The 26,038-nt window shown below is 47.7% G+C and overlaps 2 protein-coding genes across 3 annotated transcripts in view; one reads left to right on the top strand and one right to left on the bottom strand.

The window, feature by feature from the left end:
* Positions 1–2: 2 nt before the first annotated feature.
* On the top strand, positions 3–16,425 carry BYSL (bystin like). The gene is made up of 7 exons (XM_007529745.3): positions 3–608; positions 6,695–6,851; positions 12,788–12,926; positions 13,458–13,591; positions 13,918–14,078; positions 14,280–14,382; positions 14,816–16,425. The coding sequence occupies exons 1-7, from the start codon at positions 347–349 to the stop codon at positions 15,159–15,161; spliced, it is 1,302 nt and encodes a 433-aa protein (XP_007529807.1). The 5' UTR covers positions 3–346; the 3' UTR covers positions 15,162–16,425.
* A 2,321-nt stretch (positions 16,426–18,746) lies between these two features.
* Positions 18,747–26,038, bottom strand: part of CCND3 (cyclin D3) — a 169,544-nt gene continuing 162,252 nt past the window's right edge. Inside the window, exons 1-5 of one of the 2 annotated variants that reach the window (XM_007529743.3) lie at positions 25,147–25,511; positions 24,033–24,248; positions 21,034–21,193; positions 20,389–20,525; positions 18,747–19,891 (exon numbers count right to left, since the gene is read on the bottom strand). In XM_007529743.3, coding sequence (XP_007529805.1) covers positions 19,724–19,891; positions 20,389–20,525; positions 21,034–21,193; positions 24,033–24,248; positions 25,147–25,344 — 879 coding nt within the window. In that variant the 5' untranslated portion in view covers positions 25,345–25,511 and the 3' untranslated portion in view covers positions 18,747–19,723. Of the gene's footprint in view, positions 19,892–20,388; positions 20,526–21,033; positions 21,194–24,032; positions 24,249–25,146; positions 25,512–26,038 lie in introns of those variants that run through there. The other variant, XM_060189821.1, reaches the window with a different exon arrangement.

Genomic DNA, 26,038 nt, shown 5'->3' on the forward strand with positions numbered 1-26,038 from the left:
TTTCTCAAGTCTTGCCCCACGTGTGTAGGTTCCCGTCTGAACTGGCACGCTGGGAGTATATGAAACTATATACATGAAACTAGGAGTTGTTGACTTAGACTGACAATACGAGAGAAGTCACGATGAATGTAATGAGCTTATTGGGGTGTCTAGCTCGGGGACCCGTGAGCTCTTTCGGGAGTGGAGCGTTGCTCGAGGCACTGCTGGCCTCCGAATGCTAGGGGGCGCTGTGAGCTCCGCAAGCCCTCTTGGAAACAGGTGATCCATTGCGCAGGCGCTCTCAAGACTCCCCCCCACCACCCCAGTCCCCACGTGTGAACCTTACCGGCAGCGATTTTCCGGAGAGATGCCCAAAATCAAGCCTGCCCGTGGGGCCGGCGGTGAAAAACATGCCCCCTTGGCCGAGCAGATCCTGTCTGGGGAAGCTGTACGCGCAGGGACCCGGGAAAAACGGCGAGGTCGCGGAACCGGCGAGGAGGAGGAGGAGTACGTGGGCCCGCGGCTGACCCGGCGGATTCTGCAGCAAGCGCGGCAGCAGCAGGAGGAACTCGAGGCCGAGCACGGGGCCGGGGCGAGGTCCGCGGCGCGGGAACCCACCACCAGGCTGGGTGAGCGGCGGGGCGGGGTCGCGAGGAATAGGTGGTTAGTTGGGGAGGGGAGATCCACGGCCAACCGTGTTCCGCAGGGTAGTTGTTTGGATTTTTTTTTTAAGTGTTCGTACCCTACCTTGCAAAATGAATGGGGGGACCCATCCCTAAAAGTGTTTTGTTCCGCATATACTAGAGTGTCACATGCTTCACACTGTGCTAGGAAGTTAGTGGCGTGAGTACAAAAATAAACAAGGTACAGAAAGGGCTTCTGACCCTGGAGAGAAACAATGACAATTAAAATAATACACCTCGCAAAAGACTTCATGACTGAAGCTCTAAGCAGTGCTCTGGTTTCTCTGTGTCTCCTTTTAAAGTGAAGATCAATTTAAAATAATAATACATCCCATGGTAAAGTACAGTTTCCCATAATAGTAGCATTAGGGCTTTTTTTTTTTTTGGGGGGGGGGTAAGAGAAGTTGTCAGGCTTCCTGGAGAGTATGATGTTTTATTCTGAGATCTGAAAAAAAACTAATTAGACTAGTCCAAGCAGAAAACACAAGTATTTTAAAGGGCTAGAAAGTAAGAGAAATTAACTGAATGATAGTGTTCTTTTACTGAGGTGGTAGAGATAGTCTTTGAATCGTTTAATTCATTTCTCTGCCCTCATCTTTGATTTCCCCCCCCAGAGCATAGTTTTAAACAATTGAGCAATAACCTAACTACAGTATCTTTACATGTGTTATGACTTCCTTTTTTTTTCTTTTCCTCCCAATCTCTTATCGTTGGAAGTGCCACGGTGCTCATTCCTTGGACTTCTTCATTTCAAGTTAATTCTCTAGTGCTGTCATCAGGTGTAAAGGTTAAATATATCTTTGGTGACTGCTTCAAACTCCATATGCTAGCACTGGCCTTTACCATAAAGTCTAGAGTTTTCTGTTTCAGCAGCCTTTGACATCTCTTACATGAAGTCTGATAGCCTTCAAATTTCATGTCCCAAACAAATGCTGGCCTTTCAAGGCCTTTCCTCACGTTGTGCTTTCTCATCTCATTAGCTTGGTATTCTTTTGACTTGTTCAAGACAGAAACATTGAAATCCTCCCCATCTCTCTACACAACCGCCAAAAAAAAAATTTTGTGAGACCATCTTTAAAATATACCCAGAATCAGCCCACTTGTCACCACCTGTCCACTTTTATGATCTCTCACCTGAATTATTGAAGTAGCCTACTAATTAGTATTCTGTACACCCTACAATCCACTCAACAACTAGAGGATTACAAAGCTTGATTAATCTGTCCTCACTTATGTCAGTTTTTCCCTCTTTGCTCCACTCTTAACAGGCTTCATTTATCCATAAGTGTGACTGGTTCCCTTCCAAATTGTTACTTCTGTCCTCAAATACTTGTAGACTTGCTGCCTCGCTTGTTCGCTTTTCTCTTAAGTGAAGGCTATAGAAACCACTGTTGTTAAATTTACAATACTCCAAGCTGGGGAAGCAAAATGTCAGACTTTCAAGCCTGAGATTCCTCTTTAAATGCCTGGTACCACATCTACTATAATGGTGCCTTTGTTGTTTGTTTTTGGTGTGTTGTGAGATTCAGTACTGATTTACAAAATTAGAAGATAACAGGTATAATTCCACACCTTTCCTACCACCAGAGTTCTGTGTCCTTATTCCTTCCAGTGGAAACTGCATTTAATTCTCCTAAGATCACAGGTATGGGTTAACTATTTCTATAACTACCTGTATTTATACATATTTGCCCATTTCTTCTATGATACTGCCTTTTCTTCTTTTTTTTTTCTTTTGCCTTCAGGGTTATTGCTGGGGCTCAGTGCCTGCACTAGGAATCCACTGCTCCTGGAGGCCATTTTTACCATTTTTGTTGCCCTTGTTGTTGTTCGATAGGACAGAGAGAAATCGAGAGGAGGGGGGAGAAAAGACAGACACCTACAAACCTGCTTCACCACTTGTGAAGCGGCCCCCTTCAGGTTGGGTGCCAGGGGCTCGAATCGGAATCCTTATGCTGATCCATGCTCTGTGAGCCATGTGTGCTTAACCCACTGTGCTACTGCCCAAACCCCCTTTTCTTCGTAAGTCACACCTGCTACTTCCAAGTGTCCTTCCACCACCCCACCCCCCATCCTCTTCCTTTTATCGCCCAATTCTCCAGGTCCTGATGGAATTGAAGTTCAGAAACTTTTGGTCATCTTCCCCTAACATATTACCCCTCAGAGAGTATGGGCCACAATTCTTGATGGGGTGCAGAAGGGAAACGGTCTGACTTCTGTAATTGCTTCTCCACTGGACATGTATATAGTGGTGCATTGACTTCTCTCTCCCCCCACCCCTTTTCTCTGTCTCTTATAACTCTTGTGCAATAAATCAAACAACAACAAAAAATAGTCTTTTCTCCATACTGCCAACCTCTCTGCACTGTACTTAAAATATATACTATTATTTTCAGATAAAGATAGATGGCAGGAGCAGAAAAAGTGAAAGAGACAACAGCACCCAGATTTCCTTCACGTGGTAGGGTTTGTTCTCAAACCTGGATTGAGAGCACATTATCCAAGTGAGCTGTTTTGCTGGTCCCATGCTTTTCTTTTTTTATGTAAGAGAAAGAAAAACACACTTTTCCACTATCTTTAAAAAAAAAAAACACAAAAAACACTTTTTTAAAATATTTATTTATTTTCCATTTTGTTGCCCTTGTTATTTATTGCTGTAGTTATTATTGCTGCTGTTGTCATTGTTGTTGGATAGGACAGAGAGAAATGGAGGAGGGGGAGACAGAGGGGGAGAAAAAGATAGACACCTGCAGACCTGCCTCACGGCTTGTGAAGGGACTAGCCCCTGCAGGTGGGGGAGCCGGGGGCTCGAACCAGGATCCTTATGCTGCTCCTTGCGCTTTAAGCACCACATGCACTTAAACTTTTCCACTATCGAAGGAGCTCCACCTGTCTTCTTTTTTCTGGGGCTCAGTGCCTGCACTACAAATCCACTGTTCCTTGTGGCCAGACATTTTTTTTCCTTTAATTATTTATTCATTAGAAAGATAGGAGAGAGAAAGAAGCAGATATCACTCTGGTACATGTGCTGCCAGGGGCTGAAGTCAGGACCTCATGTTTGAGAGTCCACTGTGCCACCTCCTGGACCACCCCTCCTTTTCTTTTTACTTAATAGGACAGAGAAATGGGGGGAGGGAAGAGACATCTGCAGCCCTGCTATGCTATTCTGCTTATAAAACACACATACACAAGGGCCTAGGTCCTTGCACTTGTCTTATCCCTGTTGCTCTCACATGCAAGGCACATACTATACCTCTGAGCCACCTCCTTACCTCTGCTCTATTTTTTCATAGCATCTGTCTTGCTATAACAGTAAATTCACATATACATTTAAGATTTTATTTATTGGGAGTCTGGCGGTAGCACAGCAGTTAAGCACACATGGCATGAAGCACAAGGACCAGCTTAAGGATCCTGGTTCAAGCCCCCAGCTCCCCACTTGCAGGGGGGTTGCTTCGCAGGCGGTGAAGCAGGTCTGCAGGTGTCTCTCCCTATCTCTGTCTTCCCCATCTCTCTCCATTTCTCTCTGTCCTATCTAACAACGATGGCATCATTAACAACAATAACTACAACAACAATAAAACCAGTAAGGGCAACAAAAGGGAAAATAAATATTTTTTTAAAAAATATTTTCTTTATTAATGAGAGAACTAGAGCATATATGATGCAGGGACTGAAACTTGCTAATTCATACCTGCAAGTCCAGCAGTTTAGCCATTGTGCCACCTCCCACACTGTAATTGTTATATATTATTATATTATGTTATATATTATTAGTATTAATGCTAGAGTACTGCTCAGCTCTGGCTTTTGATGATGCAGGGGGTTTGAACCTGAGACTTAAGCTTTAGATACGAGTGTCTTTTCTTAACCACTATGCTATCTCCCCCGCCTTGTATGTTTCATTTATTTGTTATCTGTCTTAACCATTAAGGAAACTCTGTAATGGTGAAAGTTTTGAAATAGGAAACCACTAGTGAATAATATGAAGTCTGTTCTCCATAGATTTCTAAAGGTGTGTGTGTGTGTGTATGTGTGTTGTGTGTGTGTTCATTCTCCATATTCTTGTAGATTTTGGACATGTTGAATTAATCCAGGCAAGAGGTAGTTTTGATCTAGGGTTAGATAGAACCATGAAGAACTCAGGAAATATTTCGTAAGGTGTTGAGAGAGGCCAGGAGGCCAGGCAGGGCTGCTTCCCAGGTCCTTGGTAGAGGTGCCAGTTACTGAAATACGGAACACAAGGAGTAGTGGGGAAAAGGACTTACATTCAGTTAATGACAGGTGAAGTTCAAAGTTCCATGTTATTAAGAGTTGCTATACAGAAAGCAGTTAGAGTTAGGGTCTTGAACTGATTTGGAAATTAACATGTGAAGACAAACATTCACCAACCCTTCATTTAGCTTTTTATCACATACTGGCTCTGTTCTTTTTCATTTTTTTTAAAAAATATTTTATTTGGGAGTCGGGCTGTAGCGCAGCGGGTTAAGCGCAGGTGGCGCAAAGCACAAGGACTGGCATAAGGATCCCGGTTCGAACCCTGGCTCCCCACCTGCAGGGGAGTCGCTTCACAGGCGATGAAGCAGGTCTGCAGGTGTCTATCTTTTCTCTCCTCCTCTCCGTCTTCCCCTCCTCTCTCCATTTCTCTCTGTCCTATCCAACAACGACAACAACAATAATAACTACAACAATAAAACGACAAGGGCAACAAAAGGGAATAAATAAATAAAATAAATATTTAAAAAATATATTTTATTTATTTATTTTCCTTTTTGTTGACCTTGTTTTTATCGTTGTTGTGGTTATTGTTGTTACTGGCGTCATTGTTGCTAGATAGGACAGAGAGAAATGGAGAGAGGGGGAGAGAAAGACACCTGCAGACCTGCTTCACTGCCTGTGAAGCAACACCACCCCTCCACACCCTGCGCAAGTGGGGAACCGGGAGTTCGAACTAGGATCCGTAAGCCAGTCCATGCACTTATCCCACTGCACTACCACCCAACCCCCTCTGGCTTTATTTTCTATCTACCCTTACATCTGACTACACTCTTGTAACCAGTTCCTTTTTGTAGTGTTGTTCCCACGTCTGGAAACAGTCCTTCAGCTTCCCTACTGCCTATCCAGGTGCTTAGCTGTCTTTTATATTCAGCATCTTCCAAGTGTCTCTGGAATGTACTGCCTCTACCACTGTCACTTTTTTTTTTTAATCTTTATTTATTGGATAGAGACAGCCAGAAATTGAGAGGGGAGGGGGGTGATAGAGAAGGGAGAGAGAGAGAGAGAGTTGGGTGGTGGCACACCTGGTTGAGTACACATGTTACAATGCGTAAGGACCCAGGTTTGAGACCTTCGTCCCCACCTGCAGGAGGAAAGCTTTGCAAGTGGTGAAGCAGGGTTGCAGGTGTCTCTCTGTCTCTTTCCCTTTCAGTCTCCCCCTTCCTCTCAATTTCTGGCTGTCTCTATCTAATAAATAAAGATAATTTTTAAAAATTTAAAAAGAGAAAGAAGGGAGACACCTGCCATATTGCTTCACCACTTGCAAAGCTTTCCCCTTGCAGGTGGGGACCCGGGGATCGAACCTGGGTCCTTGCACATTGCAACATGTATGCACAACCAGGTGAGCCACCACCCAACCATGTGGTGGACTAGAGACAATTTACACCCAAACACCAGCCTTAGGCAGATTGCTTGCCTATACTATTATATTTCCATGGGTATGGAAAGTGTACCTACTTTGGGCCTTAAGGTTAGTTATAGTGTTTGGAACAGTTCCTGCTGCTGACTAAGGGTAGGTTAATTGCTTGTCAGAATTACTATTTCATTTTATACATGGTGATTTTGTGTCTCCAGCAAGATTATAAGCCTCTGGGGAGAGGAGGATAGAGTGTTCATCATCTCTTTTACTGCGAATTTCTGCATCTATGACAGTTGTGTCTAAAACCTCTACTGTACTCGGTGGTTGAAGTTCAATGGATTCTAAATGCCTTGCCCACTATTCCCTTTGCCCATCCATTTCGTCTCCCCTCTTCTAGGTCCAGGAGTGCCACAGGATGGATCAGATGATGAGGAGTGGCCCACCCTGGAGAAGGCTGCCGCAATGACAGTGACAGACCACCATGCAGAGGTGGTGGTGGACCCGGAGGATGAGCGTGCCATTGAATTGTTCATGAACAAGAACCCTCCTGCCAGGTAGGATTGGCAGAGCATGGGGTTTGGCATAACTGGTCCTGGTAGCACCTTCCAGCGGGGAAGCATTTTCCTTGGCAAAAACCAATGTTTGATGACCCACTTTTGAGAAGGATCTATGCATTATTACTTGTGGGGAAACTACCTTGACAAAATTGACCTGCTGCCGGGGGCCAGATGGTGACACACCTGGTTGAGTACACATGTCATAATGCACAAAGACCCAGGTTCAAGCCCCTGGTCCCCACCTGCAGGGGGAAAGCTTCATGAGTGGTGAAGCAGGGCTGCAAGTCTCTCTATGTCTCTCCCTCTCTATTTCCCCTTCTCCTCTCAAATTCTTTGTCTCTTCCAATTTAAAAAAAAAAAAGTGGGGGGGGGGCAGGCGGTAGGGTAGTGCAGTGGGTTAAGCGCAGATGGTGCAAAGCACAGGGACCGGAGTAAGGATCCCAGTTCGAACCTCCAGCTCCCCACCTGCAAGGGAGTCACTTCACAGGCGGTGAGGCAGGTCTGCAGGTGTCTTAACTTTCTCCCCCCGCAACCCCCCCCCCCCGGTCTTCCCCATCTCTCTCCATTTCTCTCTGTCCTATCCAACAACGACATCAATAAAATAAGGGCAACAAAAAAGGGAATAAATAAATGTTAAAAAAAATTTTTTTAAAGGAACAGTTGACCTGCCCTCAAAGGATGCTTAGTGAGAATGACCCAGATTGAAACCTCTTCCCCCTCTGTCTCCCTATTCTACAGTAACTACCCAGATTGCCCAGGGGAAGCACTATAGGGCCTCTGTATATTTCTGGAGAGAACCATCCCAGTGCATTTGGTCTTGATAGATTTAGTCTTCTTAGCAGAAATCTTGGTGGGTTTTTTGTTTGTTTTGTTTTGTTTTTTTGTGTGTGTGGAGGTAGGATACCACATGCATGGTTTCCTACCCTTTGTTTTTGTTCCATTCAGACGGGGGTGGGGTGAGGAGCACAACATCATAGCTTCCCTTGGTACATGGTGCCCCGCATTTATTGCAGGGGCTCAAACCTGAATCACAAAATGACTAGGCTTACACTCTTACCAGGTGAGCTAGCTCCCCACCACAGACACATACCTTTTTTTTCTTACCAACCATGGCTTCCTGTCTCCAGGCCAACTTTGGGGTACTATAGCTCTGAACCTTTCCCTTTGGTGGTAGGGCCAGGTTCAAAGCTATTCATCTACATGGCAAAGCAGAAATGCTTCCAGGTGAGCTATCTTGGTGGCTTGTATGACCCTCCTTAAAACCCCCCCCCTTGTTTGTTTGTTGTCATTACTGAAACACTGCTCTGGGTTGACTTTTAGATAGCGAGAGGAAAAGGAACCACAGCAGCAAAGCTTCAGCCAGTGCAGTGGAGACAGAACTGGAACCTGGTTCACAGGCATAGCAAAGCAGGTGCACTACTTAGGTGAGCAATTGTGCTCCTGGACCTCCTATTTTAAACTATTGTTTTATTTATTTATTTTTAAATATTTGTTTATTTACTTATTCCTTTTTGTTGCCCTTGTTGTTTTATTGTTGTTGTTGTCATTGTTAGATAGGACAGAGAGAAATGGAGGGAGGGGGAGAGAAAGACAGACACCTGCAGACCTGCTTCAACACCTCTGAAGTGACTCCCCTGCGGGTGGGGAGCCGGGGATCCTTACACCAGTCCTTGCGCTTTGCACCACCTGCGCTGAACCCACTGCACTACCGCCCAACTCCCTGTTTTATTTATTTTATATGAAGAGAGAGACCAGAGTTCTGCCTAGCTCTGACTTATTATGGTTACGGATATTGAACCTTGGGCATTCAAATTCTGTGCTGTACCATATTGAACTATTTGCCAAGCGCAAGTTTTTATTTATTTATTTATTTTTCACCAAATCACTTTTCTTCTCTTAAGTGTTGTTTCACTAAATGTTCTTCAACCTTGTTCTTCACTATTGGTATTTATGTATTGGCTAAGTTTTTTTTTGTTTTTGTGGCAATTTTCCTGTGGATTGTAGAATATTTAGCAGTACCCTTGACCTCTACCCACTAGATGCCAGTATGCCAGTAATGACCTTCTCCCTTAAATGTCATAATCCAAAATGTCTCCAGACATTTAAGCTTCTGTGATCAAACTCCTGAGCAATGGATATTGGCCTAGGATAGAGAAACCTGAATAATGACCCCCAGCCAATTCTCTCTGATCTCCATCACTAATAATACTAATAAAAACCAGATAGACTGAATGATAAGTTCTGTGGTAGCATACCTGAGAATTCCAAAATGAAATGAGGGATAGCAGGCATTGGTGATATAGTGGTGAGCATAGCTGCCTTCCAAAATGAAATGAGGGCTGGAGAGATAGTATAATGCAAGAAGACTTTAATTATGCCTGAGGCACCAAAGGCATCAGGTTCAATCCCCAGCATCATCATAAGCCAGACCTGAGCTTTGATAATTAAAACAGAAAAGAAGAAAAAGAAAGGGGAACAGATATGAAATGAGGGTCAGGGAAATAGCACAGTGGTCATGCGAAAGGACTTTCATGCCTGAGACTCCAAAGTGTCAGGTTCAGTCCTTCATGCACCGTAAGTCAAAACTAATTAATGCTCTAAGTGTGTGTGTGTGTGTGTGAAAGAGAGAGAGAGAGAGAGAGAGAGAGATCCCTTTGCTTTCTGATAAGTATGGCAGAGTTCAATCCCTCATGCACCGTAAGTCAAAACTGATTAATGCTCTAGTGGGGGGGGGGGGGCCAGAGAGAGGAGTCCCTTTTTCAATGGATGCCAGCATCTCTACCAGATGTCACAGAGTAGGTTTCCCTTTGCTTTCTGATAAGTATGGCAGAATATTTATTCTGCTTTCAGTAAGAGAAAGCTACTAGGAACTGCTAATATTCTTGAGAAATGACAGCTGGCATGTTGTGAAAGCAGACTTAGATTCACATGAACTCAACAGTCAAAGGCCACTCAGTTTGGGGGCACATCATAATAGACTATAAAGTTCTTGAACTTTGAATCTTTGAGCCCGCGTATCCGTCCCCTTCTCCTCCCCCCCCCCCCCCATTTAACAGCTGTGAGTCCAGGGTGAGTTACTGACCTCTGAGTCAGTTCCCACATCTGTATAAAGAGAGATGGTGTCTAGAAAGTCTTGTGCACATGCCTGACAGTGAGCAGACTCTCAGGAAGCAGAAGCAGTTCTAGAGACATCAGGTCTTCAATTCAGATTTTGTTCATTGTTTTGTTACACAATATTGATTAGGGGGGAAAACAGTATTGGCCATTAATTCAGGGACCTGGCTTTATTATATGTCACATGGTGTTAAGTCACTTTCCAAGAAGCTGTTGAAGACATGAAAGGTTTATTTTATACTTTCAGCAGCCTCTGGAGAAAACAGAAGCAGATGCCAGGGTAATTCTGCATGATGTCTAATATACTGTTAAAGAAGGTTGAGAACAATAATATTAATTGTAGAAATATTTCTATATGTATATAGATTTTTTTTCATCACTGGATTTCACCACTCCTGTCCAGCTTTTTCAGATAGACAGAAACAAAGATAGACAGAAAGACACCATAGCATTGAAGCTTCCATCAGTGTGGTGGAAGCCAGGCTCGAACCTGGGTCGTGCTCAAGACAAAACAAATGCATTATTCTAGTGAGCTATCCTACTGGCCCAAATTTTAGTTTCAATAATTAAGATGGGTAGGGTGAGGGGAGATGGGGTGTCTTCCATAGTCTCCCTCTAGTGTGAGCCCAGCTACAGGAAATCTTGGCATATAGTTGAGATGTGTCTGGCACTCAAGAGTGGTCAGACCAGGTTAGTGTAATTGGAGAGTCCTCGGTATATGATAGATGTGTTTAAAACAAGCAATGCTTTATGCGCTTCCTATATTACTAGTTCCAAGTAGCATACGTGTATTAACTTGTTTTAATCCCTGTGTTAACCTTTTGAATTAGGCCCTGCCATTGCCCTATTTTACAGATAAAGAAACTGAGACATGGAGAAACAAAATATAGATGCCAGGTGGTGGTTCACTTGGTTAAGCACACATGTTACAATGCACAAGGACCTGGGTTCAAGCCCCTGGCCCCCACTTGCAGGGGGACAACTTTGCAAGTGATGAAGCAATGTTGCAGGTGTCTGTCTCCCTGTCTTTTACCCACTACCCTTTCTATTTCTGGCTCTCCAACAAATAAAAATAATTTTTTAAAAAACTGGGGGCTCTGGGTGGTGCACACCTAGTTGAGCGCATGTTACAGTGCACAAGGACTCAGGCTTAAGCCCCCGTTCCCTACCTGCAGGGGGAAAGCTTTTCAAGTGGTGAAGCAGTGCTGTAGGTGTCTCTCTCTCCCTCTCATGTCTTTCCCTGTCAATTTCTGGCTGTCTCTAATAAATAAAGATAAAATTTTTTTTTTTAATTTCTTAGAGAGAAACAAAATATACCTTTGGTCATGCCGGGAACCAAAAAACCAGGATTTATAGCTAGGAAGACTGACTTCAGAGTCTAGGGGTTTTTTTTGTTTGTTTGTTTGTTTGTTTTAGTCTTCTAGAGCTCTGCTTAGCTGTCATTTATGATTGTGGTAGGGACTGAACCTGAGACCTCAGAGCCTTGTACAAGAAAATCTTTTTGCATTACTACAAAGCTATCTCCCCAGCTCCAGAATCTAGTTTCTTTACCTCTGTACATCTTTTGGATTCATCCTAAGTTAAGTGATTTTAAGTTTAATGTGCTTTGTGGCCATTATGTGATGAGTGATAAAGCCCAGAGGGAGGCAGATTGTAGCTGGACAATCCAGTAAGATTGCAGTTAGGGCGCCCACCACGCAGTGGTACGCTGCTGAGCATGCACATAACCATGCACACGAACCCAGGTTTGATACCCTGCTTCTGTAGGGGTTATGCTTCATGAGCTGTAAAGCAGGTGTCTCTATCTCCCCTGCCCCTCTCAATTTCTCTCTCATCGAGATGAAGAAAAGCAGAGGGGGAGGGAAATGGCCACCCAGAGAAGTGGATTCATAGTGCCAGCACTGAACCTCAGTGATAACCTAGTGGCGGTAAGAGAAAAGGGAAAAAAGGGAGTGGGTAAATAGCTTAATTGTTATGCAAAGAGACTCATGCCTGAGGCTCCAAAGTCCCAGGTTCAATCCCCTACAACCACCATAAACCATAGCTTAAATGGTGCTCTGGTAAAAAATAAATAAATAGGGAGTTGGGCTGTATAGCACAGTAGGTTAAGTGCATATGGTGCAAAGCACAAGGACTGGTGTAAGGATCCTGGCTCCCCACTTGCAGGGGAGTTGCTTCACAATCGGTGAAACAGGTGTGAGGGTGTGTCTTCTCCCCCGTCTTTCCCTCCTCTCTCCATTTCTCTCTGTCCTATCCAACAACGATGACAGCAATAACTACAACAATAAAAGCAACAAGGGCAACAAAAGGGAATAAATGTAAAAATAATTTTTTAAAAAAATCACAGGGGGGCAGGGGTAGATAGCATTATGATTATGCAAAGAGACTTTTATGCCTGAGGCTCCAAAGTTCCGGGTTCAATCCCTCGCACCACCATAAACCAGAGCTGAGCAGTGCTCTGGTGTTTCTGTCTTTCTCTGCATCTCTCTCAAAAATAAAATAAATAAAATACTTAAAAAAAAAATTTTAAACAAACCACAGGGGACTGAGTGGTGGTGGTGCACCTGGCTAATACATATGTTACAATGCACTAGACCTGGGTTCAAGCGCCCCGTCCCCAATTACAGGAGGAAAGCTTTGTGGGTGATGAAAAAGTGCTGTAGGTATCTGTCTTTCTTCCTCTCTATCTCCCCATTCCTCTCAATTTCTGGCTGTCTATCCAATAAATAAAGATTAAAGAAGACGAAGGAGAAATTTAGCTTCCTAGGCTGTGACCACAGCATTCCCTCTGCTTCCCTTTTCACCTGCACTCCTTTTAGACGCACCCTGGCTGACATCATCATGGAGAAGCTGACTGAGAAGCAAACGGAGGTTGAGACAGTCATGTCCGAGGTGTCAGGCTTCCCTATGGCTCAGCTGGATCCTCGGGTTCTGGAAGTTTACAGAGGGGTCCGGGAGGTAAGAACTGAGAGGAAAGCCGTTAATAAGACCCACTCACTGAAACTGCTCTCACTAAAATTCTCTGGATCCCCCCTTTTCACAAAAGAATAAAGCATGGTGGCAGAGAACAGGCTTAATAATTAGTTATGCAAGGGGGCCAGATGGTTGAATACACGGTACAGTGCACAACCCAGGTTCGAGCCCCCTGTCCCCACCTTCAGGGGGAAAGCTTTGCGAGTGTCTCTCTCCTCCTCTAGCTCCCCCTTCCCTTTCAATTTCTGGTTGGATCTATCACATAAATAAAAGATAGTAAAAAGAAAAGAATTAGTTATGCAGGATGCATGGGTTCAGAATCTGCTCTGCTGTTTATTGACTTGGTAATGTTAGGTCAGTTATTTCATTCTAATCTATAGCTTTCCCATCTGGGAAATAAGGATACTAATAGCAAGTCTTACAGGGTTGTTAGGAGGACTAATTTGTAGAAAACACAGACAAGTCCCTAGCACATAGTATGCCGTAATGATGGTGATTTCACTCCCTCCTCCCCAGGTGCTATCTAAGTACCGAAGTGGTAAGCTGCCCAAGGCGTTTAAGATCATTCCTGCACTCTCTAACTGGGAGCAAATCCTCTATATCACTGAGCCTGAGACCTGGACTGCAGCTGCCATGTACCAAGCCACAAGGTAGAGGAGCTGGGGTTCAGGGTGACCTTGGAAATCTGTAAGTAAGGGCCAGACCCATGTCATAGGAAGTACAGGCATTCACAGTTTTTGTCATTATACATTTTAGCTTTGTCCTCAGGCTCTGTATTGTATTTCCTTATATTATTTTCTCAGAATTTTATGTCTTACATTTTGGGGCCAAGACCCTTTTGAGAATCTGCTACAATAAACTTTAGGAGAGAGGCTTGTAATTACCAGGACATAGTCCAAGATCAGCCCAACAGTATCAAGTGACCTGGATTTTTTTTTTTCTCTCTCTCTCTACACACACACACACATACACACAGGATATTCGCCTCTAATCTGAAGGAATGCATGGCCCAGCGCTTCTACAACCTTGTCCTACTCCCCCGAGTACGAGATGACATTGCTGAATACAAACGGCTCAATTTCCACCTCTACATGGCACTCAAGAAGGCCCTGTTCAAACCCGGAGCTTGGTTCAAAGGTGAGAGGCCAGGACAGTTTAAAAAAAAAAAAAAAAAAGAAGGCACGAGCTCTTACAGATGATAGCCTTAGGTTTGGGAGGTGGTTGACTATGGGGTGGGTGGGGGGTTGTTTCCTGTGGTCCTTCCTTTCTCATACCCTGGGCTCCAAGTGGTTATCCCTCTGACTCCTTCCTCTCCCCACCCCCCAACCCCTACCCCAGGGATCCTAATTCCACTGTGCGAGTCAGGCACCTGTACCCTCCGGGAAGCCATCATCGTGGGTAGCATCATCACCAAATGCTCCATCCCTGTGCTGCACTCTAGGTAATGTTGGTGGGGTAGAGGACTACTGGTAGACTGATAATAGCCTTTGCCAGCATGTGGAGGGTGGGAGCAAGACAGTGGAAGGTGCTAAAGCTGTTGCTGCTGAAGCCACTAAATGTATCATTCTTCCATTAGAATGTAAGTTCCACAAGAACAGTATCCCAGTACCTGGCACATGGTAGGTGTTCAGTTAACAGTGGAATGAATGTCTGTCGAAGATGGGAAGAAACTACGGGGTAGAAATTGTTCATGATGTTTAGACAGATTCTATAATCTGAGTCAGCATTTAGATGGACTGAGGATGGGCAGATTAGAGAAAGGCCTGAGATAGCCCTTTTGAGAATACCCAATGTGATGGCCAGTGGAGAAGGAAAAGTCTTTAGTCCAGTATTTCCCACTCTATCAACTGCATCCCACCTCTCTTTTGCTCTAGTGCGGCCATGCTTAAAATTGCTGAGATGGAGTACAGTGGTGCCAACAGCATCTTCCTGCGCCTGCTGCTGGATAAAAAGTACGCTCTGCCCTACCGAGTGCTGGATGCCTTGGTTTTCCACTTCCTAGGGTTCCGGACAGAGAAGCGGGAACTGCCTGTGCTCTGGCACCAGTGCCTCCTGACTTTGGTTCAGCGCTACAAGGCAGACCTGGCCACAGAACAGAAAGAGGCCCTCTTAGAGCTGCTCCGCCTGCAGCCCCATCCACAGCTCTCTACTGAGATCAGGCGTGAGCTTCAGAACGCAGTTCCCCGAGATGTGGAAGATGTTCCTGTCACCATGGAGTGAGCAGCCAGCCACTCATCCAGGTCCAAAGAGCATGGGGGAAACTGGGACCCCTGTTCATGATTAAAGATGAGACTGAGACTTAATAGCTGAAGACTCAAGAGCAGCAAGACCATGGGCATGGTGTGGCTTCTGGGTAGTTGACAAGGGAGGACTTGGGGGTGTGGCGGCTCCCTTTTCCATTGTAGGCCTTCATCCTTGCCTGATTCTGGCACCTGATTTGAGATCCTATTCCCACCTCCCCCACCCCCCAGCTAGGGTTTGGAGTAAGTTATTTTCTCACAGGAATATGGATAAAATCAAAGATGGGTATATGTATTGAAGTTCTGTGTGTTAACTACAGGTACTGCTGCTTTCTGTTTAGCTAGAAGTGTTCTTGCCTGGGAGTCAGTTTTCATCTAGTGCACACAGGATTGTCTCTTATTCTCTGAAGTTTGTTTCTCCAAATGGTCCCCATTTTGTCAACCCCTAGAGGGCACACTCTCTACCCTTCCCAGACAAGCTTGCTGGTGAATGCCAGCAACCAGGTTGGTCAATAAGTGATCTTATCTCTGCTGTAAATAGAAGAGTACAGGATACTAGAGGGGGAAAATAGGGATACAATGGTAAGGAAAGTGAGTTAAGGTGGAACTCAGGAATGACCAGATTCTGGTAACCAAAAGGCAGGTTCCCTTCCTAATTTGCTTGTTGGCTAGTTAGTTTTAGACCACGTAGCGGCAATCTAGCATCATTTCCTTGTATTTTATTTTATGGCCCATTTCTAAAGTTGAATTTTGCATTAAAAAAAAAAAATCATTAACACAGTGAGAGAAACCAGACCACTACTCTAGCGCATGCAATGCCCAGGATTGATATAGGCACTTCATGCTTCCAAGTCCAATGCTATGACTACTGTGCCACCTCCCAGGCCACAAAAACTATGTTTTCAAATGGTCTGGGAAAAATTAGTGGTATATGATAGGTGAAAATGACGTGAAATTAACATTTTAGTATCCATGCTTTTTATTAAAATACAGACATTCATTTGTTTTCTTTAAAAAATGGGGGAGGGGAGTTAATTAGTGAGAGAAGCAAATCATTACTCTGGCACATGCAGTGCCAGGGCTCAAACTTGAGACCTCATTGCTTGAGAGCCCAGTACTTCATCACTGTCCCACTTCCCAGGCTGCCATCCATATGTACGAAAGCAGCAGACTTAAGTACAACTGCTCTACCCTTCATGTGGGGGAAACATGACACATCTAGTTTTTTAAATAATCTTCTATGTGCCTCACACTCCTTGCTTTCCCCAATCTACATACAGTGTTAGTGTTTTTGCTATAACTTCATTAAGAAAGACACCACACACACACAAAAAAAAAGACCACAGAGTCAGAACTACTACCTCTATTGTTACCATAATGCTCCCCATAGGACTTGAACCTGGCAAGGCAGATTCCCTACACATTGAACTAGTTCTTTGGTCAGTCTTTCCAAGTTCTTTCAACCTTACCTTCCTCAAGCAACTTTCAGATCTCTTTGGCAAGATAAAGGGCAAGTTTCTCACCAGAGTACTGCTTAGCTCTGGTTTATGTTGGTGATGGGTATTAGATCTGGGAACTCAGAGCTTCAGGAATGAGAATCTGTTGCATAACTACTTTGCCATCTCCCTTGGCCCATAGCATGTTTTTCTTAACCATTATCAAATGGTTCTCACCCCACCCCTACCCCTCTTCTGTGTTCTTTTTTTTATTATTATTATATTTATTTATTGGAAAGAGCCAGAAATCAAGAGGGAAGGGGGTGATAGGGAGAGAGACACCTGCAGCCCTGCTTCACCACTCATGAAGCTTTCCCCTGCAGCTGGGGACCGGGGGCTCGAACCTGGGTCCTTGTGCATTGCAATACGTGTGCTTAACCAAGTGCGCCACCACCCGGCCCCCCCTCTTCTGTTTTCTGATAGCGGGTGAGACAAGAGATAATTCTTTTTTTTTTTTTTTTTAATTATTCCCTTTTCTCGCCCTTGTTTTCTTGTTGTTGTTATTGATGCCGTCCTTCTTGGATAGGACAGAGAGAAATGGAGAGAGGAGTGGAAGACAGAGAGGGGCAGAGAAAGACAGACACCTGCAGACCTGCTTCACCGCCTGTGAAGCGACTCCCCTGCAGGTGGGGAGCTGCGGGCTGGAACCCTGATCCTTACGCCGGTCCTTCGCTTTGCGCCACCTGCACTTAAACCGTTGCGCTACTACCCGACTCCCAAGAAGAGATAATTCTAACGCTGTTGCAAAGCTCATAAAGCTTCCCCCCTGTACTACAGATCAGGTGTTTAAACCCAAGTCTTCATGCATAAAAATGTATGCTACCAAGTGAGCCCTATCACTCAGTCCCTCAAATGGTTTTTTTTTATAGTTATTTTTTAAATATTTATTCCCTTTTGTTGTCCTGGTTTTTTTTTTTTTAATTTTTTTTATTTAAGAAAGGATTAATTAACAAAACCATAGGGTAGGAGGGGTACAACTCCACACAATTCCCACTGCCCAGGGTAGGAGGGGTACAACTCCACACAATTCCCACTGCCCAATCTTTGTTGTCCTTGTTTTATTGTTACAATTATTATTATCGTTCTTATTGATGTCGTCATTGGACAGGTCAGAGAGAAATGGAGGGAAGACAGAGGAGCAGAGAAAGACACCTGCAAACCTGCTTCACCGATTGTGAAGCGACTGGAGAGCCGGGGGCTCAAACCGGGATCCTTATGCCTGTCCTTGCACTTTGTGCTTCAAATGGTGTGCTTCTTTGCCATGTACATGAAATAGGTTTGAGCCTAGCCCCCACGGCACCAGTTTTTGAGCTTGAAAGGAAATAATGGTAGAAACACAGGTGTGAATCCCTAGTCGTTTTAAGTGTTGTGCCTCAAGCCAGCCCCACTTTTACCATAAATCCTGTGGCTTTACATAGTGCAGCAATTTACTCCCTTTTGTTGCCTTTATTATTGTAGTTATTGATGTCGTTGTTAGATAGGACAGAGAGAAATGAAGGGGGGGGGGGGGGAGAAAGACACCTGTAGACCTGCTTCACTGCTTGTGAAGCAACTGCCCTGTAGGTGGGGAGCCAGGGATTCAAACCAGGATCCATATGCTGGTCCTTGCATTCTGTGCCACCTGCGCTTAAAACAATTTTTAAAAAATATTTATTCCCTTTTGTTGCTTTTTCTTTTGTGAGTGGTTATTCTTGTTGTCATTGTTGGATAGGACAAATGGAGAGAGGAAGGGGAAAGAAAGACAGGCACCTGCAGACCTGCTTCACCACCTGTGAAGCGACTCACCTGAAGCTAGGGAGCCGGAGGCTCAAACTGGGATCCATATGCTGGTCCTTGCGCTTTGCTGCGCTACCACCTGACTCCCAGCAATTCATTTTTTGAGGAATGTACACATCACACAAAACAGCGCTGTCTAGGATAGACTGCAGGGCTGCACGTTTGGTTTCTGGCCCTGTATAGAAAAGCTTTGTTGACAACCTACTCAAGATCATAATGGTCCATCCTTTCCTTCTCAGGTAGTTTAGAAAGAAGCTTCTGCCTATACCACCATCCAGTCCAAGAAGCCAGAGTCAATTTTTATTCCAGAATCTTTATTAAGGTAGCATGATGGTCCTGGGCCACCAGCCTGGACCTTGTAGCCTTAGAAAAAAAAAAAAAACCTGTGTTAACAGGGCTTGCCTCCCTCTCCAAATGGGGTCAGTCACCTCCCAAGCATCCCTGCTTCATCCCCCCAGGATGGGGCAGAGGGCCAAGGGGAGAGGAGGACATGGGCCCACCCCAGGCTGTAGCAGCTCCTCGGCCACAAAGATCACCTAGCCAGTAGCAGAGGGGGGGAGAGACAGCAACCACCAGGGCTACCACCACTCATGGGTAGATGGAACCCACCACGCCCTCTTACAGTTGTACTCAAAACAATTAATAAATTAAAAACAACCTCTTCCTTCAGCACTGCCGCCCTCAATCACACAGGAAAAGCCGAGCGGAAAGCAAAGCAAGGAGGAATTGGTTGGTTCTGGCCCCTCCCTCAAGGAGCAGCTGTGAGCATGGATTTATCGTAGGGCTTCCAAAGTGTGTTAAGAGGAGCTGTGTGTGTCTTATCAGAGCATCTGACATTTCTTCAGAAGGACCCCAATCCAAATGCAGTAACTAGAAGGTGCAACACCCTTAGAAGGCACTGGGGCATTTTGGCAGTTAAGAACATGAGTCCCAGAGATAAAGGGACCTCAGTAAGGAATGCTGGTGCATACATTTTATCTAGTTTTGTTTGATCTAACCAGCCTAGCCCAGACAAAATCAGGGAAGGAGCTTAGCTGGTCAGATGCAGGGGGAAGGAGGAACCTGACAAGCCACCTAAATGTGGCAGGCCAGGCCCCTTAGTGCACACTGCAGGGATAGGTAGGGCCTGGCCCCTTGGTTATTGCAAGGGGCCAATAGAAAAGAGCCCCCTCAGGTTTCAGAAGTGGCTTGGTTCATTCCTGCAGGGAGGGGGGTGGCTGTGTCCCCTCCTCTGCTCCCACGTAGCCACTTGAGGGGGCCTCTCGTGGGGCTACAGGTGGATGGCAGTGACATCTGTGGGAGTGCTGGTCTGGCTAGGTCCCTGGCTGCTGGAGCCTCTGGGGGCTTTTGGTGCTGGGCTCCCGCTGGTCTGGGCAGCATCCCTGAGGCTCTCTCTGAGTGCAGCTTCAATCTGCTCCTGACAGGCCCTCAGGCAGTCCTGGGAACAGGGGTAACATTTAGGTTAGGGAGGAAGGTTCATCCTCTTTGGAACTAAAGATTGCCACCCTGCCCCTCCATGCGCACACACACACACCATCATCACTGACAGTGGCCAGGCAGCAGGTGAAAGGAAAGGACACCTCCCGGCACACAGGGAAGTCTGGGGAGGTTAGGCCACAACCCAGCCCCAGGAATCAAACGTTCAATTCTCAGAAACTGACAAGAGGATGTGGCAAGAGGGTGTGAGAGCAGCTCTGCTTCTCCCACTGACTCCCCCACCCTCCATTCTGGCACACCATTTGGCAAAATAAAAGGCATTCAAGGACAGTGCCCTTCAACCCACCCCAGACTCTTCTCCATCCCAAGGTGGAGATAACATGGCCTCAGAAGCCCCAAGGGTGAGACGCATAAAACCAGGAGTGGGGCCAATGCCTTCCTCTATGGAGGCTCAAGAAATCGCACTGCTTCATGAATGATAGGCTGCTTATTGCTCACCACATCTGTGCCTGTGATCCCAGCCAGCAGTTCTGTGAGCTCATCACCGGATGTGGAGCAAGCACCCAGGCCTTGTACTGCAGCCCCAATGCTGCCCGTGGCGATCATGGACGGTGGGTACATGGCAAAGGTGTAATCTTGTAAAGAGGGAGACAGAACCATAGAGTATGAAGTACCACAGCGAGGACTTTTCAGAAAGTGCCAGGCAGCATAAATAGCAGCACAGGGGGACACACCAGATGCCCCCAGCAGTGAATGAATGTATTGTATCAGAAAGGAGGAAAAAAAAAAAAAAAAAACAGAAAAAGGCCCCCTTTCCTAAAGATAAATCAGAGCAAACAGCAAGCTTCTCTAAGTTGGATACAGGGTGGTCTGTCCATAACTGACTGATCAGGGGTGAACTGTCCCTCCATGAGTAGAAACTAAAATGAATCAAAAGTCCTGGTTTTTCTCCACTTAAGAGTCCCTAGTGTTCCCTCTAAGATCTAATAGAGTTTTGGTCATCAGGTTTGCTGTACTAGTCCTGGGGCTTCAGAGGGGATATGAATGTTACAAATTAACTTCGAAAGGACTATAAACCATAATCTCCCAATTACCCCTATTTTAATCTCCCTAATTTAGAGAAAATGAGTTTAGGGTTCTTACCTGTAGCACAGAGGGCCACAAAAGTCTGGGCATGCTTTTTGACCAATGCCTGCCGATCCTGGGGCAGAGAGAGCCGGTGCAGAATCAGGGCCAGGAAGTCATGGGCGATCACAGCGGCCAGGTCCCACTTGAGCTTCCCCAGAACCAGCACCTCCCAGTCCTATCAGGTGGGGTCAGTGATGGAAAGAAAGGAAAGGGAGTAAAACAGACATGTGAGAAAAGCCCATCACACGTGAAGGTTTCCAGTCCTACTTTTGAGTTTAGGGCCTAACGATGCGGAGTGGGGGAATCCAAAATAGGAGAGCGCTTAGGAGCATTTGCTTTGAGCATCTGCTGATCATTTACTAGTGCCAGATCTGTGGATTTTAAATGTGTTGTCTTTGAATCCTTTGGTTAGCTTTGGGGAGACAATCAATTGAGACTTCTGACTTCATGTTGCCAGAGTTGAGAGAAAAGACAATAGCAGCAGACAACGACCGTTAGCATATTTATGAGTCTGGGGTGAAGTAGATTCAGTCCCAATGATGTCCGAAAGGAAAAATCACCACTAACCCTCCCACTCCGCACCCCAGTCAAATCCACACCTCGAAGAAATGGGGGTCACAGGGCCACGCCTTGTGTAAAACAGCTATTGAGCCTCCCCAGAGGTTCCTCAAAGGGGAGATTGCCCAACCCAACCCACATCCCCTTGGTGGGACATGGGGTGGGGTGGGCCTTGAAGTATAGCACCCACTTCACACTCTTTAGCTGGAACTCAAACTGCCTAATACCATGTGGGGAGAAGTAGAGGTCAAGTCAAGACAGGATGGGTCCAGGTGATCCCTGAGAAATCATGCTATGTCCTCATGCCCATGCCTACGTGTCACTGTCAGGACCTGGAGGGAGGCTGAGAAGCCCTCGCCGATACACTTCCGTCTGGAGTTCCCAGCCTTGGCCCCATCTAACTTGTACACATGAGGATTTCCTCACTACCTTATCTCAGGAAGGAACTAGGGGGTTTGACCCCTTACTGAGACAAAAATGGCAACCCCACCCAACTTCTAGGTTCCTGGTCACAGCTGTCTCCTCCTCCTAGCCCTAGCCTAGGTGTCCTCCTCCCAAATCAGCCCCAAGCCTCATGGGGCCCCACAGAAAACTGCCTGTTCTGAGACCAAAAGAAGTTGGGCAAAAAAGATAAAATTCTACTCCTGATGCTCATATTCCAGTAGTCAAATGTAGAAAGCAGCACAATGTGTGTGAGGGGGGATGTCCCGTGGTCACCCTACCCTGCATTGTGGACAACCCTTGAAGACACTATGGCAGCTGGTTTCATGTCCCCAATGTATAAGGCCACCTGGGCCAAGGAGAAGGCCCAGGCACAGATTCAACTGATCTTCAGTGTGATGCTGGTCAGGGAGGGCCCTCTTCCCTTCTCTGGGCCTCAGCCGTCTCTGCTGCACAAGGATTTTGGAATAGGCTAGAGTTCTCTGAGGTCCCTTCCAACTCTGACCTTCTAGGAAGGCATGTGCATGCTCCACCCCCAACTCAGGCAGAGGGAGGGAGGGAGGGAGGGAAGAACACTTCGGCCTGTTCTGAAAAGCTCCCCTCACACAAAGGCACGCACGCCAGCCATCCCAGCCTATTCACAAAAAAGAAGCCCCCTTCCACCTTCCACACACAGCCCCTCCAAAAACACCCCGTTTACTAGCTGGTCCTGAAAACAATCTCCACCTTCAGACTTGCCAAAAAAGCTACCAGATTCACGACAATAAGCCTATAGGGCCTCCCAGATTCCCAACTCTGGCCTCCTACTCCCATCTCTGAGTGCTACTTGGCAGGAAGAGGAATCCTGTTCCTCCACAAGCAGCAGTCAGAGGGGGGCCCCAGTACCCTGGCGTCCCCGCCAGCCAATCAGAGCAGCCTGCACGTTGCCCTCCTCTCCAGGAGATGGGGCCCAGAGACTCCTCTCGGGGTCAGGAGAAGACTTGGCTGCTGCACAGCAAGGTGGAGGAAGGTGCCAGCTCACCCACCCTGTCCCCCAGTGCCCCCTTTCCCCTATGATCTGCAAACCCTAAATAACCTCTTCCGGATTTAAGCAGCTCCCCACTTGCTCACCAAGAGGGCTCAGTGGGGAAAAAGAACCAAGTGACTCCTGCCTGGTCTTGGGAAGAGCCCAGCCTGAGTTCCCAGCAAGAGGCCCAGGGAGCCACTTCCCAAACCACAGGAGTGACAGCAGCTCCCCACAGGGTTATGAAAGACCTTGGTCTAGTGGGTGGGCCAGGGGAGGGGGGTTCATTATCACATCAGAAGCAGCTGCAACTTAGCCCCCAGTCTGCCCCTCAACCCCTCTCTCTGGTTAGGGGATCTAAAGCGGAATCCCACCGAGTGCATCCCAGCTGCTCAAGGGCCTCAGAAGAGACAGGGAATGGAGAATTAGGAGCTGCCTGGTCTGGTGAAGAAAGTGGGCTGAAAGGCCTTTCCCCTTTCACAGAGCAATCAGGGCCTGCCTCTAATCGGCTTTCCTATCACAAAGTCCACTACGGGTTAAGGACCCAAGCAAGGCAGACCCCCTCCCCCACGTGGAGCACATTCCACTCCCCCACTCTAGTGGGGGTGTGCAGGCATGTCCTGCTGCTGCCAATAAATAACTCGCGGTGGCTGTGTAAACCCAGAGGCAAAGTACTAGTGAATGTAGACATGCAGTTTGACTTGTTGCTATCTGGAGGAAAGACCAGGAAGGAGTGGCACCCCCTACAGGAGAATGGGGATTCAGTGCATGTTGGCAGTTCAAGCCTGGGCTGGGGGCTACCTTGATCCGCACACCAGTGTCCCTTCTTTTGCGCCCCCCTCCCCAAAAGAAAAAACCGCAGCAGCTTCTACTAGCCTTACTCCCTCCAGCGGGCAGAAATCCTCTGCAGTCCTAGCTCCCCCCACCCCCGCACTCCGCCCCACCCTCAGGAAGGCTGAATGTGGTGGCGGTGGGGTGAGGGTGGGGGTAGGGAGGGGAGTTAGGCACGCACCCGCATCTGGCGGGGAGAGACAGCATGGTCGGTGTAGATGCACAGTTTCTCGATGGTCAAGGGCTTGGTCTCGCGCAGCTTGGAGGCCAGCAGCATGCAGACCGAACCTAGGAGCTGCAGCTGAGCCTTGCGGGTAGGAACGCAGGACAGGTAGCGATCCAGGTAGTTCATGGCCAGGGGGAAGACTTCCTCTTCGCAGCGCTGCTCCTCACACACCTGGGGGAGGGTGCACAGTCATTTCTGGGGCCGAAGGAGTAGGAAACACAGCGGCACTAAATGGGGGGTTGGCCGGAGTAATGCTTAAGTGCGATAGACTGGGGGTGAGGGGGTGGAATGAGAGTAAAAGGGTACTTGGAGCGACATGGCCTAAATCGGAGGAGGGTGCAGTGGCTTTCCGCAAGGTGACGCCCCTCACTTCCTCTGCGTGGCCTCCTCCTCTGGGGGGTGGGGGGGGGCGCCAGAAGCTCCTTTCCATAAGGATTCCGAGCTGAGACTCCCCTCCCCCACACAGCGAACAGAATGGCAGCCGGGCAGGGCTGGGGGACACAAGAGTCACCCAGACAAGCTTCTGAGTCGGGACCTCACGCCCTTCACCACCAATAACTGCACACACCCAAGGGGAAGGGAGGAGACTCCCGCACTTTTCATTTCCCTGACGGCCGGAACCGCGCGCGCGCCACCCCCACCGCCTTCCCCGCCAGCACCCCCGACAGACACAGGAACCGGCGCGCGGGCGCGGGCACGGGCACGGGCGATGGCGCGGGCGGGGGCGGCCGAGCCCAGGGTTTTCCAGGCGCGCTCTCCCAAAAAGAGCAGGCGGGGGAGAGAAGCCGAAGACCCAGGGCAGAGGGAGGGGAGGGTGCCCCATGTCCGGCTCTCCCAGCCCCAGGAGGGTAAATTGGGGTGACAAACAAGAGTCAGGATGGAGGAAGGGGGGGGGGAAGGACGCCACGGAGGCTTAGCGGCTTGGGTGCAGGCCGGAGTGAACGGTCAGGCTGCGGCCTGGGCCACTGAAGCATCTAGTTGACTCTTGCTGGGATCAGGATGTCCCCACAGGGCGGCCCCGGGAAGTCCGGAGTGGAAGCGGGGGAGGGGAGACCCGTCCAGGCGGTACCTCCAACATCCAGTACGCCAGCATCTTCCGCATGTGCGGCTTGATCTCCTTCTGCACGCACTGGAAGTAGGAGGCGCTGGGCACATAGCGCTCCTCCAGGCGGAGCAAGCTCTGCAGGACACGCTGGTCCCCCAGCAGCCGCGGGTCTGGCCCGGCCCGGGGCGCATGCCGGGTGCCCTCGCAGCACAGTAGCTCCATACTCAAGACAGCGCACGGGCAGGGCGGAGTGCGGGCTCGCGAGCCTCGACGCAGGCGGAGGGCCGGAGAGCGCAGGCTGCGAGTCTGCTGCTGGCGCTGGCACTGTGCGGCGGAGCCCCAACGCGCCCGCGCCGGCGCGCGCACCGCTTCCCTGACAGGCGCCCCGCCCCTCGCGACGATGTAGCAACCGTGGAATGCTCGGACGTCGCTACGTTCCAAGGGGCGGGGCCCCGGGCGCCTCCGACGGAAAGGGCTGGCAGGAGCTCCCCCCTCCCCCGGGCCACCGCATTGGTCCGCCGAGCGCCGGCGGCCCGGCTTCCGGGCGCTGCGGGGCCTCGCTGACCCCAGGGTCTAAGGAACTTGCTTGGAGGTGGGCCTGCCCCCCATCCACGAGGCTTCCCGAGCCCTCCCAGTTTCTTCCGTTGAGTCGCCCAGGAAGAGACTTTTCTGCACAGGTTTTTTTTTTCCCCCCATTCATTCATCAGACCCTATTCACCCGCTGCTTGCCCTCCCTGGAGAGCATAAAAATAAATAAAGTACGCCAGCTTCGTGGACAGTTCCAATCACGTAACTTAATAAATCCTGGCGAAATGCTTGAATTAGGTAGTACGCCACTTATTTTGCAGAGGAGGAAACAAGCGTAACTTTTAACAATCAAGCAGAGGTAGCATGTGGAAGTTGATCTTTCCAGATT

This window comes from Erinaceus europaeus, chromosome 4 (assembly GCF_950295315.1).
Source record: "Erinaceus europaeus chromosome 4, mEriEur2.1, whole genome shotgun sequence".
Classification (NCBI taxonomy): Eukaryota; Metazoa; Chordata; class Mammalia; order Eulipotyphla; family Erinaceidae; genus Erinaceus; species Erinaceus europaeus.